The sequence below is a fragment of the Megalops cyprinoides genome, chromosome 12 (genome assembly GCF_013368585.1).
Source record: "Megalops cyprinoides isolate fMegCyp1 chromosome 12, fMegCyp1.pri, whole genome shotgun sequence".
In the NCBI taxonomy this organism is placed as follows: domain Eukaryota; kingdom Metazoa; phylum Chordata; class Actinopteri; order Elopiformes; family Megalopidae; genus Megalops; species Megalops cyprinoides.
Window position 1 is genome coordinate 7,128,362 of NC_050594.1, and position 15,086 is coordinate 7,143,447.

The 15,086-nt window shown below is 43.3% G+C and overlaps 2 protein-coding genes across 2 annotated transcripts; one reads left to right on the forward strand and one right to left on the reverse strand.

Moving 5' to 3' along the window:
- Nucleotides 1-2,829: 2,829 nt before the first annotated feature.
- Nucleotides 2,830-8,133, reverse strand: eif2s1a (eukaryotic translation initiation factor 2, subunit 1 alpha a). Its single transcript, XM_036542244.1, has 8 exons — nucleotides 8,124-8,133; nucleotides 7,092-7,332; nucleotides 6,885-6,964; nucleotides 6,424-6,575; nucleotides 5,968-6,074; nucleotides 5,415-5,512; nucleotides 5,176-5,319; nucleotides 2,830-3,720 (listed from the first exon to the last, which is right to left on the reverse strand). Exons 2-8 carry the CDS (start codon nucleotides 7,330-7,332, stop codon nucleotides 3,595-3,597), a joined length of 948 nt encoding a protein of 315 aa, XP_036398137.1. The 5' UTR covers nucleotides 8,124-8,133; the 3' UTR covers nucleotides 2,830-3,594.
- A 1,762-nt stretch (nucleotides 8,134-9,895) lies between these two features.
- On the forward strand, nucleotides 9,896-15,086 carry LOC118786943 (V-type proton ATPase subunit D-like). The gene is made up of 9 exons (XM_036542300.1): nucleotides 9,896-9,987; nucleotides 10,584-10,701; nucleotides 10,909-10,988; nucleotides 11,432-11,499; nucleotides 11,607-11,651; nucleotides 11,868-11,971; nucleotides 12,672-12,738; nucleotides 13,460-13,538; nucleotides 13,796-15,086. The coding sequence occupies exons 1-9, from the start codon at nucleotides 9,947-9,949 to the stop codon at nucleotides 13,938-13,940; spliced, it is 747 nt and encodes a 248-aa protein (XP_036398193.1). The 5' UTR covers nucleotides 9,896-9,946; the 3' UTR covers nucleotides 13,941-15,086.

The following is a 15,086-nucleotide window of genomic DNA, read 5'->3' on the forward strand; positions in this document are numbered from 1 at the left end:
ACCGTCGGTACGGGGTCTCTGGCCCGACAGTTGCAAGGGCAGTCCGCCACAATTTTAAAGAAACAGTACACTTCAGTCGGGAAAGGGTTACGCTCCAATCAAAGAAACCAAATATTGTAAATTAGGGTGTGAAGTTTCCAGGTTTGTCATGTATTTTCCCAGTTTTGCTCTGAGTAGTGGAACTGAAATGCTAACTGGCATTTTGGTACGTAGACCACTATGGATACCTCCAAATGAAGTTTGCGTTTCCCTTGTCTGGAAATGAACTCTCATGCGCCAGTGTCACCAATTCTGCGATTTTACAGTCAAAATCTTGCTGATACATCAGTTTTATCGCCAAAAAGCCCTTACGTTATGGCTTTTTCAATAATTTGTATAAAGGTAGACCATCATAAACTCAAAAAATATAATTTTAACAATAAAAATACAACTAAGAAAACTATAGATCCTTTGTGATACAATTCATTAACTAAGCTGAGTGCTAAACAAATAGACAAATCTGGGGGAAAAAAGCTCAGCTGTATGGCAAAAGAACTAATGAAAGTACATTTCAGTCAGTGCTGAAGGACAATTGTGATTAGCACTGTGGGCCAGCCCATGAAGAGCCTAACTCTCTGCTGTATATGCACGGGGTATGCGCCAGTAAACTGTAACTTGGTGGATCACATACCAGCCATCTGAAACTCACCAGGGTTTTGCTGGGGAGTGTCTTGCATGTCAGCAGAATCCTTCTCTGACATGTCAGTACACAATAGTCATGCAAATGGAAGCACTCAAGATTTCTGGCAATAGTATTCCAGATACAACTCTACATATTTGAGTAATTTCTGTCTATTATAATCAAAGCACTCGCACTGTATTCATCAGCTGTCTGAAAAGCCTCTCTAATCTCTCTGTTCTTAAAGGGGTATTAGGCAAACATACTGCATATGCCAACACTTACAACCTGTTTAATAGCAATGTTCCCATTTGCTTATTACATGCATGATCTATATTTCACAGTCAGTTCATACAACACTTCATGGGGTCCCACCTGAGACAGAAACACTCAACCTATCAGTTATAAGTCTTGTTCCCTAACCCTCCCCAGCAAAATATGATATAAAAACCACATGTATGATGTAACCATCTAGATCATTGCAAATATAAAAAAAAAATAATATGGGGTGGGGTATTGAGTGAAACACATCACTCAGCTAAGTACTGGCCACCTGTTGTCCATACAAATCAGCAAGACATCTGTGCTGACGTTTCTGCCCACTCTTTATTAAAAATGTTCTATGTGAGTTTTATGTATCTTGAACCTCTATACACTGTTAAATAGGATTTTAAAAAATGACACAGCAAGAAAATACAACAGAACAGAAAGTGTGAGGATGCAAGGTTTGTCTTTTTTTCTGCCAAATTTGAAGAAGTGTTAAAGTTTTGCACAGACTAGTGAGACTAAATTGCCACTTAGCAATTTATCCATTTTTAGCTTCCTTCCAAAACCAGTAATGGCTTAAAAGAAAAAATAACACCACACACACACGTTTTCAGTCAGAATTGTAAGTTGGAGTTGTTCCAAAGTAGTCAGAAGTAGTCATATTTGTGTTTCCAAAGCACTTCTGTTACAAGAAGCTGGTTGGCAGTTTTATAAAGCATTATGCTTTTGGCATCTTCCAAAACAATCACTGTTGAGGTCACTCAAAATTTGTTCTGTTGTGTAATGTGTTAGTTTTGAAATCTTTGACTGAAAGATGATGTCATGTTACATGCAAACATTGAGAACACACCTGGCAACCTCAGGAGGCGGCACAGGCCTGACATGGAAGGCTAAAAACTTCCAACAATCTGTACTGAATAAATCTCCAGCCAGGAGCTACAAATCATGCTAATCAAGAACGCACTCAAAAGCAGAGAGAGAACAGCGCTGAAGAGCCTCCGCTGCCACAGAAGCTCCAGTTGGGTAAAACATAAAATGTAGACGCTGAATTTACCAAATTAACCAGCAGATCTCCTCTAACTTCATTCTGCGACTTGCCTCACAATGGAGTTTTCTAGACCAAATGCGTACTTTTAAGCCACTGATGCGGACCCTGAGAAGATGTCCATTAGGGTGACCATACATCCTCTTTTTCCTGGACACGTCCTCGTTTTGGGACCTAAAACATGCATCCCAAAAAGAGGACGTGTCCAGGAAAAAGAGGACGTATGGTCACCCTATGTTCATGGATCTCTCAGCACCCAGTGACAGCTTGTGGAGTTGTGTAGTTTAAGGCAGAAGCCAAGGCATATGATGCCTTTGCCCAAAATTCAAGTATTTCTGTAGGATGAGTTCAGAGACTCAAACCAACACTGTATCAAAAGTTATTTGTCAAGTGGAAAAGCACGTCCTAAGCCACCAGCATGTCTTCACAGGACTCAGCAGTCTCCATACCTGCAGATACCATACCTCCATACCTGTCCTTCAGCTCTTATTTTAGAATCCCACTCAACCCTGATGGAAGAGTAATACAGATAATACACTTATCTAATGAGTCCTATATAACCATTGGCTTCTCTTTGGGCAGTAAACAAGTTACCAATACACTATGACATCTTGACTTCTACCAAACAACACCTGTTAGATTTTATTAAATAAATGCATTTTCTTTGGCATTTCCATAGGTGTAGATTTTAGTTTTTGACTGAAAAGACCTGGATTACTCCAACACATCTATAAAATGCAGAAATACTGTCATACAAGTATACATTGCTTTGGAGAGTGAGGATGTTTATCTGTAAAGAGATGCGACTTTGCAGTAGTTTCAATCAACTCAACACCAAACACCAATCAAGTTCACTTTGAATATTCAAAACCTCCAGCGCTTTATTGGTTACCGGTGAGCTCAGTCAGAACTCCGCCCTGATGCCACAAAACTGAACAGAAAGGATGCTGTGGGGAAAGACCCAAACAAGGTTTCAGGTGTACAAACGCTTAAGCTCGTCCCTCCCCCCCATGTCCCTCGACCAGCAGAGCGTCGGATGCAGGTCTCTGAGAAAGACACTGGTTCTCATCTGGGGCTGGGAGAAAGAAAAGGCCACTGCTCATGAGACATTAAAATACTAGCTTGTTAAAAAGTATTTTTTTTTATGCAACTGCTTTGATATATTTGCAACATCCTCAAAATACTATGTAATCACCACTTATCCTCACACAGTTTATTTGGATTAAAACCTAGGCTTCTTCCAAATCCATTCAGCTGAAGTCCTTGTTCTTATTATGCATCTTTCTTTGGAGCATATTCAGAGGGCAGGCTGAACACTCTGCGTTTTCCCTGTTGCAAACTGCTGTCGCTCATTTCTGCCTACTGGTTCCTGCGGACTGTGTTGATGTGGCCATCTCTGTCCCCCCCTATTCAGAAAGCTTCCCCCCTCCCTCCCTACCTCCCTCCCACCCTCTCTCACTCTTGTGCTAGAACGGAAGATTTTTCTTTTTTTTAGTTCAGTCTTAGAGGTGCAGTTGTATGTAATGTGACACCTAGAATTTTTTTTTTTGTATCTGTCCGAATGCTTGGGTGTGGCCAGGTCTGTCCGTCTCTCCGTCCGTCCGTCCGTTTGTTCCGCCCATCGTTAGTCCTCGGTCTTGGCCTCCATCTCCTCGGCGTCGTCGTCGCCGTCCACCTCAGCATTCTCCCTCTCGAGCCTCTCCAGCTGCCGCGCCAGCTCTGTCTCATCTGTGTCAGTCACCACCTTCGGCTGGAGTGAGCACAACACCCACCAATCAAATACAGCGGAGAGTGAGACCGACCAATCATTACATTACGTTACATTATTGGGATTTAGCAGACAATCTTATCCAGTGCGACTTACACCAACTACAGGTTTTTTTCTTACTCCTTTATACAGCTGGATATTTACTGAGGCAGTTGTGGGTTAAAGGGCTTAAAGCAACAAATTTTTCTGAGCCTGAAATGTTTTTTGTTGGGGGGTGGGCAAAATGGGATGCACATACATTTAGCGTTACCACAACAGCTTTAATTCAAAATTGTAAAACAAAACAACAACAAAAAACATTAATACAATTTTGTATTACTGTGCTCAAATTAAAAGTGCTTCCTGTTTTCTTAAATGCTATTAAAAATGAAGAGTGCATCTTCAGTAAAAGTTGGTCAACTAGCAAGATGCTGTTACAAGTTGCGGTTTGTAGACTTGTCAAAATTCTGTGAACATATCCGTTTTGACAGCTTGTGCGCTGATGTGACAGGCAATGTCGTGAGTGGATAGGTAGCTGGCCTGTGTACGCTATTTGACACGCTTGACAAGTTTGGAGAGTACAGTTCTGTCCTGTGATGTTTTGCACAGGTCATCTAGTGCTGGCACTATCTTGAAAGACAGGTCATGTTCCGCTATAAATGCGGACTTTATGATTGCACACGCGGTCTTGGATGGATAAAGCGGCAGCAGCTACAGTGGCCAAGCTCCCGGCAACACTGATGTGCAACGAAGAGCCCGAACAGCTGCTTTGTGTGAGGGATCTGTATCATGGCGAGACAATACCTTTTGCCGCTTGTCCCATACTGTATTTTTTTCGAACACACGGTGCAAAGCAGATCCTGGGCTCGTTTAATTTGTGACAACATACACCGAACGTTAGTCCATCATTACTGTTTTCATCTAACCAAGCCTATCGCCATTTATTTTTCACCCCCCATTCTACTGTGCTTGTGTCTGTGCCAACCTTCACAATTTTCACTTCCATCTATTTGAATGCATGCTAGCCTATTGTGCAGTAATCAACTGATACTGTCCCCACAAATACTTCCTGGCACCACCTCACAGAAAGTTGCAACTAGTTGTCGATTGGATAAGAACAATACTCTTGTGCCAGTACATCGCCAGGTTAAAACAGACTACCATTGGTTAAAACTCATCCGAAAAAACACCACGTCAGTGATTGTTTTTAATAAAATTGCGTTCCGGTCTGGTAATATCAGAGCCCGTATACGCTAGTAATAATTTATTGCCTGATCTAAAATCTCTGATCTTTAACACATGGGGTAAAGTACCTTACCCAAGGGTACAGCAGCGTCCTAGCAAATTATGCTACACTGCTGCCCAGTCACAACTCTAGATGAATGGGCTGACACGCCCCTCACCCAAACCCATCCATAACCATCTGGCCCTCCTTCAGTCACCACTTTCAGCACCCACCTCCATCTGGATGTTGAAGACGCCCCTCTTCTCCTCGATTTTCTCCTTGATGGCGGCCATGGCCTGGTTGAGGACGGACAGGCCTTCAGTGCGCTCGAGGGTGGTGGTGGTCATCACGTAGCGTGGCGGAGCGATCAGGTTGATCTGTGAGGACGCACGAGTGAGCGGGTGGGCCTTCACCGAAGGGCAACATGCACCACTGTATCAGAGCTGAGGCTGCAGGATCGCCGTGTACTAACCTTGATAGGCATAGCCTCAGTGGAGCAGCCGAGTCCTGCTCTCAAGGCCTCCTTCACGGCATCGATGCCCTCGTAGCCATAGCAGGCCACTTCAATGTCTGAAGGGGAAGATGGGAAATACTTTTCCAGTCCAGAGAAGGATGGGTGTGAAAGGGATTATTTTGGAAAACCAGTCTTTGTTCTACAGATCAGCCCTATTAGCTGTTGGACTAAACATCCTGTACTATGCAAACTTGTACCTAGACTGACTAAACACTAAAATTCAAATTAAAAATTGAAAACACTTTCGCGAGCACTTCAAAATTTACAGGTACCACGCTGAAAAGGTAAAACAATTTCCACCATTTGCAGTAATGTCATGTGCTGTCAAATGTCAGATCACCATCTCATTAGCTGACAGTTTTAGACCCTGACCTTATCCTAGATACATTATGTCCAATCTAAAGAGAAACCTGGTGAGTCCGAACATGGCAACTGACAAGAGCCTACAGGATTCATCCTGTAGGACTGGGTGAGGACAGCGGTGCAGTGTGTCCCATCTGCCCACCCGTACCTGCTCGGATTTTGACAGCCTGCGGGGTGAGCCGTCTGTTGATGTTGTCGATGAGGACACTCCTCTCCTCCTCCGTTAGATCCAGCCCATCCAGAATGGACGGGTCCCTGTGAAATGACAACAGAAGGCAGAGGTGTGAGGAGCACTGCATTATGGGATGGTATAAACAGCTGCCCAATAAAGAGACTCATGTTTGTTGCAATGTAACTATGGCTTATTTCAATTGTGACATCACTCATTCTACTTGCTTTACATGCAAACTTATCTGTGTAGGAGACTGAACAAACACTTCTGTGGTTAAATATTGTCCTCTTTTATTCACTAAACACTTCTGGAAGCATTATACCACATGCAGATAGATATTTGAAATTTTCTGAAACCGAAACTGGACCAGTCCTTCATATCTAAAGATTAACGTGTGTGGGGACTGCACCCTCGGCCAGAGGTGACACTTACGACACGGCCTGTTTGAAGACATCATAGGCGCCGTATCCAGGTCGCTTGTACTTCTCATCAAAAACCCATGCAGTGCGCTGGAACAGGCTCTCCAGCTGTTCATCCTTGCTGTATTCCAACACCTCAGCCACATGTCGCAGGATACTGTATACCTGCAACACACACACACACACACACACACACACACACACACACACACACAGTCACAGCTGGCCAGAGAGCAAAAGGGCCTCCCCTTCTATTGCAGTATTTCTAATAGCAGAGCAGCTTGCTCAACTCAAATGCAAGCGATTCTGTTTTCACATTTCCATGTTACAGAAAATGTCAGTGTGTCAGCTCTTTCCATCACAATTAGCTTAATTAAACACATCAGCTCCAGGGAAGACTATATGGTTTTCATATCCTCCAAACGCAGTTCTCTATCACGCACATGCAGGGCTGAGATATGAGGCTCTGCTTACGGTTTTGGATTTGGTAAACTTGTCTTCACACTTAATAGCCTCCTCAGGTGAAACTCTCCTCTTTGATAAATCGATGTAACCTGCAGAGAGAGACACACATATGAAGTCACCATTTGATGCCCTGTGAAACAAATTATTAAGCACGTGAAAGCAAATGATCCCCCTTGAACAGAGCATCGACACCGTGTCACTCGACATATAGCTCACCCTTCTCTTTGTCCACTCGAATGACGACGACGCATTCATTGCGACCGATGCGGATGAGTTTGTTGATGGAGCGGATGCGTCTGCGTGACAGTTCGCTCAGCAGAATCATGCCTTCGATGTTATTGTATTCCAGCAGGCTGACGTAGGCACCCATTTCGGCGATGGACCGCACATTCACCATTACGACGTCCTCCACCTCCGGGAATTTGTGCTGGTAGAACCTACAACTTAGCCCCGGCATCCTGCAAGTAACAGCGGCAGACACGATCACACAAACAAGCAGAAACCGCGGCGTTCATGGATACGGGAGTGACAGACACCACACATAAATGAGGGGACAGACATGAAACCAATATTCAGATAACCAAAATGTCACCGACACAACGAAACATGTACAGTTATGGGTACATTTATAACTCGCTAACTGCGAGAGTCACTGCAGTACTTTTGTGTTATGTCTGACCTGATCGCCAATAAACTATATTTAATTTACGCAAGGGGCTAGCCAGAAAATTGCCGTTAAACAGCATGGTTCGGTGGCCCGGCCAGCTGGCATACAATACTCCAGTTTGTTTTTAACACACGCGTCATTGATATAACTTACCACTTGGGCAGTGCTTTAAGTTACGACGATAAATACCGTTTAACGAGAACGTTAGCTAGCGAAAATACAGTTATGGTTTTCAAGCCGTCCAATTCAATCGGCTTCAGCTTGCTGGCAGTCGCTAATGGTCGCTAGCTAGCACACGACCTAACTACACCTGCATCGCGTGTTGTAAACTAGAAACCCGACAACTTATCTGACCCGTTAACTAACTAGCTATGATGACACATCAAACTCACGCCTGGCCATGAGACTATTTTTGCTTACTAACCGGTCACATCACATACTTCGTGCAGCACCTGACTAGCTATCTGCTAGCTATCCAGCTGCCCCATGTTCAGAATTAGGGATGAGCTAGCCAGCGAAAGACTACCATTCATTTCTTTTCAACCCAAACACGAAGACATCTACAACAAATAGAGAACTCGCCTTCTCTCTAGGTGTTAACAGCTAGGTACAGATCCAAACTTCCAAACGCAGAATCTGACGGCTTCTTTCGGATTTGTCCAGTTTCAGGTGGGGAAATGTAAGCGCTACTTTCGCTCCCACACGACAGAGGCCTGGGTCTCTCAGCAATCAGTTTCATCAGCATGCGCGACCGCGTAGGTAAGCCTGACCCGGAACAGGAAGTTGCAGAACCGCTGAAAACGAAGATTGTTAAAAAGCCAGATACTTCTCTTTTCTCGAATCACTCTCCATCCACCAAGTGGATGCCGTCCATTTTGTAGGGTATTAAAATACTCCTGGAGGAATATTAAGAAGGATGACTATAATAGTCTGTAATTTAAATAACTTATAACTATGTATATGCATATATTTTTAATGAGCACTGAGATTTAGGGGCTCACCAATACTGCTTAGCATAATTATTTTTTAAATTTTATGTTATTTTAATGGCAAATTACATTTGGCCTGCATTATCCAAAGATGAGATATCCCCCACGTAGTCTTTATAGCTTTGATCCCTTAGTTACTAAACATGCAGTGCAAGTTAGCATACAATATTGGCTAGAATTTCATTCATATGTGGGGGCACATTCTATCTTGCAAATGATGGTAGCAAACTGATACTGATATCCTGTGAAGTAAAACCAGCAAATTGTTTAATTACTTAGTTTATAGTCAAGTGTGGAGAGTAAATCTGTTATTTGCTATGTCTAGAGCCATTTGCACGATCCAACTGTCAAAAAACAGGGTAGCAACACAGGAACAAGTCCCAGAGCGGTTTGAGGGACAACCTCCAAGCAAAGGTTGCCCATAAGTCCTGATCTAGGGCCAGTTTTTCTGGCTATTTTATAATGGTTTGGGGCTGAACTGTGATTAGAACATTTGGTCCTTGATCAGCACTTACATGCAACTTCTGCCTGGAGTGATTTTGGACACATTCTCTGGCATTGTGACAGAGAGACCACTCTCGTCAGAACATTAATAACACACACGTTCATTCAGTAGGAGGATGGAAAATAATTATTAACTTGCGTTACAAATCAGGAGCAAAATTATGAGGGAAGATCCACCCATTTCTGTGAAAGTTTCAAAACATTTACAAAAAAACTTTATGAAGTAGCATGTTGTTGTGTAAATTTTGTTCTGCACAATAAGCCACAGTGAAAATATATAACGTGTGGTTTGGTTGGTTCAGCTGGATGGTTAAACCTACCGACCAAGCCCCAATTACTGCAGTGTCATAAATGAACTCTCAAGGCAGGTAATATGGTTGACACAGTGAAATATCTCAATGTAATATCTCTATGAGTGAAGATTAAAAGGCAATAAATTGATAGCGACATCTAGTGGAGAATAAACACGTTACACACGTAGGGTAGGTATTCGGCAGCAAATCACCGTTAGCTAACGTTAGCGAAGTTAGTTAACTACAAACCAAACGTGTCAAATGGTTTACATTCTCCATAAAAATATAAATATAAAATGTACTTATAAAAGATATATATTTTTAATTTACTTGTATTTATGACAGACACTGATGTAGAGAAAAGAACCATCACCCGAATTTAGCAAGCGGCCATTTTGACCTTTAACCCCAGCTTCATGGTCACATGACACCTCAGCTGACCGGATCGGAGCTCCCTGGAATCTGCTAAATGACATCTACATGTTAGCCAACTATCTTTGACAGACAGAAGGTAGAATATCTCTCACCGACATCGACGGTAAAACTTCGTCGGTGAAAGGGCCGTATGGTGTAAGTTTAAACAGGAGAGGACCCCGTAGTTTGCACTGAAACTGCAGGATGTCAGGAAAAGACAGGATCGAAGTGTTCCCCTCTCGGATGTAAGTAACTGGGCAACTAAAACTTCAGTGTTTTTTTGTTGTTGTCGAACTTCGTCTGTATTCACCAAAATGCAGAAACCGGACTAACTACTTATTTAGCTGACTACTCACATTAGTTACCCTGGCAGCTTTTGTTTGACACATCTAACCAGTTATCTACGTTCTTTGAAGACAAATAGGTGGTTAGGTAGCACCTATTTGTCTATGAATAATCAAATTTTAACAGTGTGAAAATTAGTTTTCTAAGTGATTAGTCAATTAACTGGTTGAATATTTTGAAGCGAATGTCCAATAAGGTAAATCCATACAGTTAGCTAACTAGTTGCTAACGCGGGCATGTAGTGGTCCCAAGAAACGGGAAGGAGAGTGGTCATAGTCATGTGAGGAACAATCGCAATTTCCAAAGGAGCTGAAATGACCAGTAGGAAGACATGTGCATGCAGTAACATTACTCAACCAGTAGAGCATTCCACAATAAGTGAAGATAATGCATGTAAAGTAACTGTTCTGTTTGAAACGGGGCGTGAAAGCTGCCCTTGTCTGAAGATCAAGGGAAGAAGAAGTTTGTCATACTAATCTGTTATTATATCCCTAAGGGCTCAGACCATCATGAAGGCGCGTTTGAAAGGGGCACAAACGGGTCGAAACTTACTGAAGAAGAAAGCGGACGCCCTGTCTATGCGCTTTCGCCAGATTCTGAGGAAGATCATCGAGGTACAGAGCACATATATTTAACTTAGGTTGCTCGTCCGCTCACCCGAATACCGTTGATAATCAACGATGACGACGGATGTTGATGTTTGTGGTCAAATGGTTCACATAGCATTTGTGTACCGTCTATGGTCCGTTGCTTTGCATGTCGAACCTCAGCATCACCTACACGCTACCAGTCTCAGGACCACAAACTGTGTTTTCCTTCAGACCAAGACCCTGATGGGTGAGGTGATGCGGGAGGCGGCCTTCTCTCTGGCAGAGGCAAAGTTTGCTGCTGGAGATTTCAGGTGAGAAGACTTGTAAGCGCCTTACCATGTTCTGTGCACACCTGTTGCCATACCTCTGAAGTCATTTAACAGGTCATGGTTCTTGGACAGATGTGATATGGCACAACATTCATATGCACTTATTTAACAGATGCTTTTACCTAAAATCAGGATCATAAGTATATGCAATAATACATACAGAACATGAGCAATATGTACAGAAACATCTGTTCAAAATCTGAACATGAGTAAAAAAGACCCCTAGTGCTCCAATAACAGGGACCACACTGAATAAAGACTACGTTCCTCGACAATCAGAAGTTCAACAAGAACTGACATCAACATGCAATTATACTAATGCCTTAAACTGCTTCTGTACAAACAAGGCAAGCTTAAAGTGCTGTACTGCTCGGTAGGGGAGCAGAAACCTAACAGCTGATCTTATGTGCTCTCTGTCGTCCCAGCACCACGGTGATCCAGAACGTGACCAAAGCGCAGGTGAAGGTCAGGGCAAAGAGGGACAACGTGGCAGGTGACACTCCCAGGCAGTGCTCTGGGTCTTCGGATCTGCTTCATACACTGAGGCCCACAGTGTTCGGCCATAAGGATTTTTACCTGTGTGTTTCTTCCCTTCCCCAGGTGTTACCCTGCCGGTGTTTGAGCATTACCAAGAGGGAGGGGACAGTAGGTGTCTTTTGGAATTGCTCCATCCCCTTTGTGGAACTGTAGCCAAAAAGAGTGGTCTTAGTCAGCTCCCGATAGCTGAGATGAAACGTGCAACAAAACTCAATTTTTCCATTTTTAAAAAGGGATTTAGAAATGGAGTCTTTCTGTCATTAAATTCTTACTTTTAAATAAGTGCAGCATGTTAATGTAAGACAAATCTTTCCTCCTACTTAGGCTATGAGCTGACTGGTTTGGCCAGAGGAGGAGAGCAGCTGGCCAAGCTGAAGAGGAATTATGCCAAGGCAGTGGAGCTGCTGGTGGAGTTGGCTTCCCTGCAGGTAAGGGGCTCCACCTGGTCTGTTGAGTTGACAGTAGCCTGCTTAATACACCAACATTTAGTGCAGCTCATATAAAAGTGCAAGAGTTCTGTTGTTTAACACGGGTAATACTCACATGTATATTTTTCAGTTAATACCCTACACATGCAAGGTTTTGGACAGGAAATGAACAGCAGTGAAATGTGATCATTTTTTATTTAGCATAGAAATCATTTTATGAGAGAAAAAGGATAAGGGTGTTGAATGTGTGCATCTTTATGCAGATGGATTGCATATGTTCCCTCCTGTTTATGTGTGAATTCTGATGTGCACATTGAAACAGTCACTTAGATTGTAACTTGCTGTAACTGATTACAACATTTTCAGTTCTCCCTACTCACCCAGCCATGACTGTTTTAGGTTAGATCTGCTAGGAAGGACCCTACATAGCTACACAAAGATTTCATAAGCACTGCATGAGAAGCATTCATAACACCTGACATAGACTGTCCTGTGGTGTGCAGCCATCTGTATTGTAAGTAATTACCATCGGAATACCAAATCAGAATGGTAATGCTGCTTATAAGAATGGTGACCTGGCACACCATGACAGACTGTTGCCATGAGCATGCATGCATCTTTGTGCTGTGCTTAAGAAGGTGTTTCAGGTCTGTCACAGCATGGCACTTACTTACTGAGCCCTGATCCTTGTGCGTTTCAGACCTCATTTGTCACTCTGGATGAGGCCATTAAGATCACCAACCGCCGTGTGAACGCCATCGAACACGGTGAGTCCTGGACCACTGTGCCACACTGGGGCGCAGAGTGTGATTACTCCATAGGTTACAGTTCTTTACAATGTTATCCATTTATACAGCTGGATATTTACTGAGGCAATTGAGGGTTAAGTACCTTGCCCAAGGGTACAGCAGCAGTGTCCCAGCAGGGATCGAACCGGCAACCTTTCGGTTACGAGTCCTGCTCCTTAACCACTATGCTACACTGCCGCCCATATATATATATATAATGGTATAAATCCATTAGTCTGGCATTCCCCTTCTTGTTCCATTAAAAAGAAAGCCTGCTCTGGAATTTCACTGTATCAGTACCAGAAATTGAGGCTGAAATCCAGGATGCATTATTTCTGGTATCGTTAACGGTTAAAATAGGAAGTGCCTTGGAAAACTAAAACTGTTTCCTCAGAGGAAGGTCATGTAGGGTAATTCTTCATGAACATCAATTGAAATGCTAAATGTGAGGTGTGTGTGTCACAGGATGGGGGGGATAATAATTGGATTACAGCTATTATAGGTGTGCATCCTTTTGCATTTCAAGGATGGAGACAGTTGGTCTGTGTTCACAACTCGCTCAACCAGTGATCTCATCTGAGCCAGTTTGGAGAAACACTGAACACATGGAGTGGTTTGCTTGTGAAATTAACCTGGCTAGTTTGTAGAGATGTTCCAGTATTAGACTGCCTCCTCCATTTCCGTCTGTGTCCATCCACAGTAATCATCCCTCGGATCGAGCGAACGCTCAGCTACATCATCTCTGAGCTGGACGAGAGGGAGCGAGAGGAGTTCTACAGGCGAGTGAATCTCCCCCGTCCCCTCCTCCTCTCCCTTTGCTCTCTAGATCCCTCTATCCTCCCTTCTTCCTCTGAGTGGTTGTCTTTCTGCTCACTGCTCAGCAGATGATTTTCTTCTCCTTCTTTCTCTCTTCTCACCTTGTCTACTTCTGTGATGAAAATCTCTTTGCCTCACTCGCTCACTCTTTGTGGCCGCCTCTCTGTTAGAGGCTGGACTGAGAAAGATCTCCTCCTTCTTTCTCTCTCCTTGCTGTCAGGCTGAAGAAGATCCAGGAGAAGAAGAAGCAGATCAAGGAGCGGACGGAGAAGGAGATGGCGGCTCGTTTGGCTACGCTGGGGCCCATCAGTGAACCTGCCAACCTGCTGACGGAGGAGACGGACGAGGACCTGTTGTTCGAGTGACCCGGCTGTCAGAGAGGCTGAGCTGGAGAATTTATTATTTATTTACGAGCCTTCAAGGCCATGGTGTCTTGTGGAACTAACCGTGTCTTTCGTTTCTTTTGGGTCCTTGTCCATTTTGTTGTTTTGTTTATTTCCTTTTAGTAATCAAACGTTTTAACTGAGATTCAGATTTTTCTGGCAAAATGGTCCCTAGTTCTTACAGGTACATTGCATCGTTCCTGTTCTTTCAGGGACCAAATGAAGACAGGTTCTAGATCAAAAATTGGGATTTGAGTTGAAGGGGCGTGATGGTTGTGTTTTTCAGTTTTGGTCATCAAATGAGACAAATGCACTTCATCTGGTGTGTATGTGCATCAGATAACCTCGACCTGTACAAAGCAAGTCAAAGGAATCAGCCAAACTGGAAGTTGCTGTGAATACGGTTTCCATCAGGATAAACTTGTATATGAACAAAATAGTAAACAATATGCAACTTTCAACTTCAGCCTTTATATTTTTAAAATTCTGTTGACAATATGTAATTAGTAATCTGCAGAACTGTCTTAAATGGCTGGGTATATATATGACATAGCACTTTGGATGTCTCGGCGACTAAAATGAACCCTTTTTCTGTAACACCCTGCGTCGTTACCAGCCATGCCAAAGTTACAGATGCACACTGGAACGTGTTCATTTCCTGCCCTACACATGGTTTACATAAGAGTCTACTTGTATGGCAAAGTAAACCCTGGCTTGCAGTAGTGCATTGAAGTTCATTGCAACTAAGATGTTTAGCACAACAGCTGGAGATCCTAATGGTAAATTAATTGCTTTTAGCATTTATCAAGCATGTTTAGTACGCTGCCATGTCCAACAATCATTTATTCTAATGCTCTTACTTGGGCCTTGCTATTAACTCATTCACCATACACTGTGCCGTCAACCTGCCCAGGCAGAATAAGGATCTTTTTGCCTTTCTCCGAACTAAGAGTGTGTACTGCTCATGTGTCTTTCCCCCCCATACCTTTGGACGAAGTTGTATAAGCCATCTGGTGCTTTACCCTTATGCTGGAGGGCTGTACCTGAAGCATGTCTCTCCCCCAGTCAGAACACTTTCAAATGGGAATAAACCCGATGAACCAGCATGATCAAGGCCTCCTGTGCATT

Coding starts and splice junctions, on each gene's coding strand:
- eif2s1a (XM_036542244.1), bottom strand. CDS start 7,332: ATGCCGGGGCTAAGTTGTAGGTTCTACCAGCACAAATTCCCGGAGGTG. Junction 5,320..5,414: donor CTGAGGCTATGCCTATCAAG/GTTAGTACACGG, acceptor GCGTCCTCACAG/ATCAACCTGATCGCTCCGCC. Junction 3,721..5,175: donor TCTTCAACATCCAGATGGAG/GTGGGTGCTGAA, acceptor TGCTCACTCCAG/CCGAAGGTGGTGACTGACAC.
- LOC118786943 (XM_036542300.1), top strand. CDS start 9,947: ATGTCAGGAAAAGACAGGATCGAAGTGTTCCCCTCTCGGAT. Junction 11,652..11,867: donor TTACCAAGAGGGAGGGGACA/GTAGGTGTCTTT, acceptor CCTCCTACTTAG/GCTATGAGCTGACTGGTTTG. Junction 12,739..13,459: donor TGTGAACGCCATCGAACACG/GTGAGTCCTGGA, acceptor GTCCATCCACAG/TAATCATCCCTCGGATCGAG.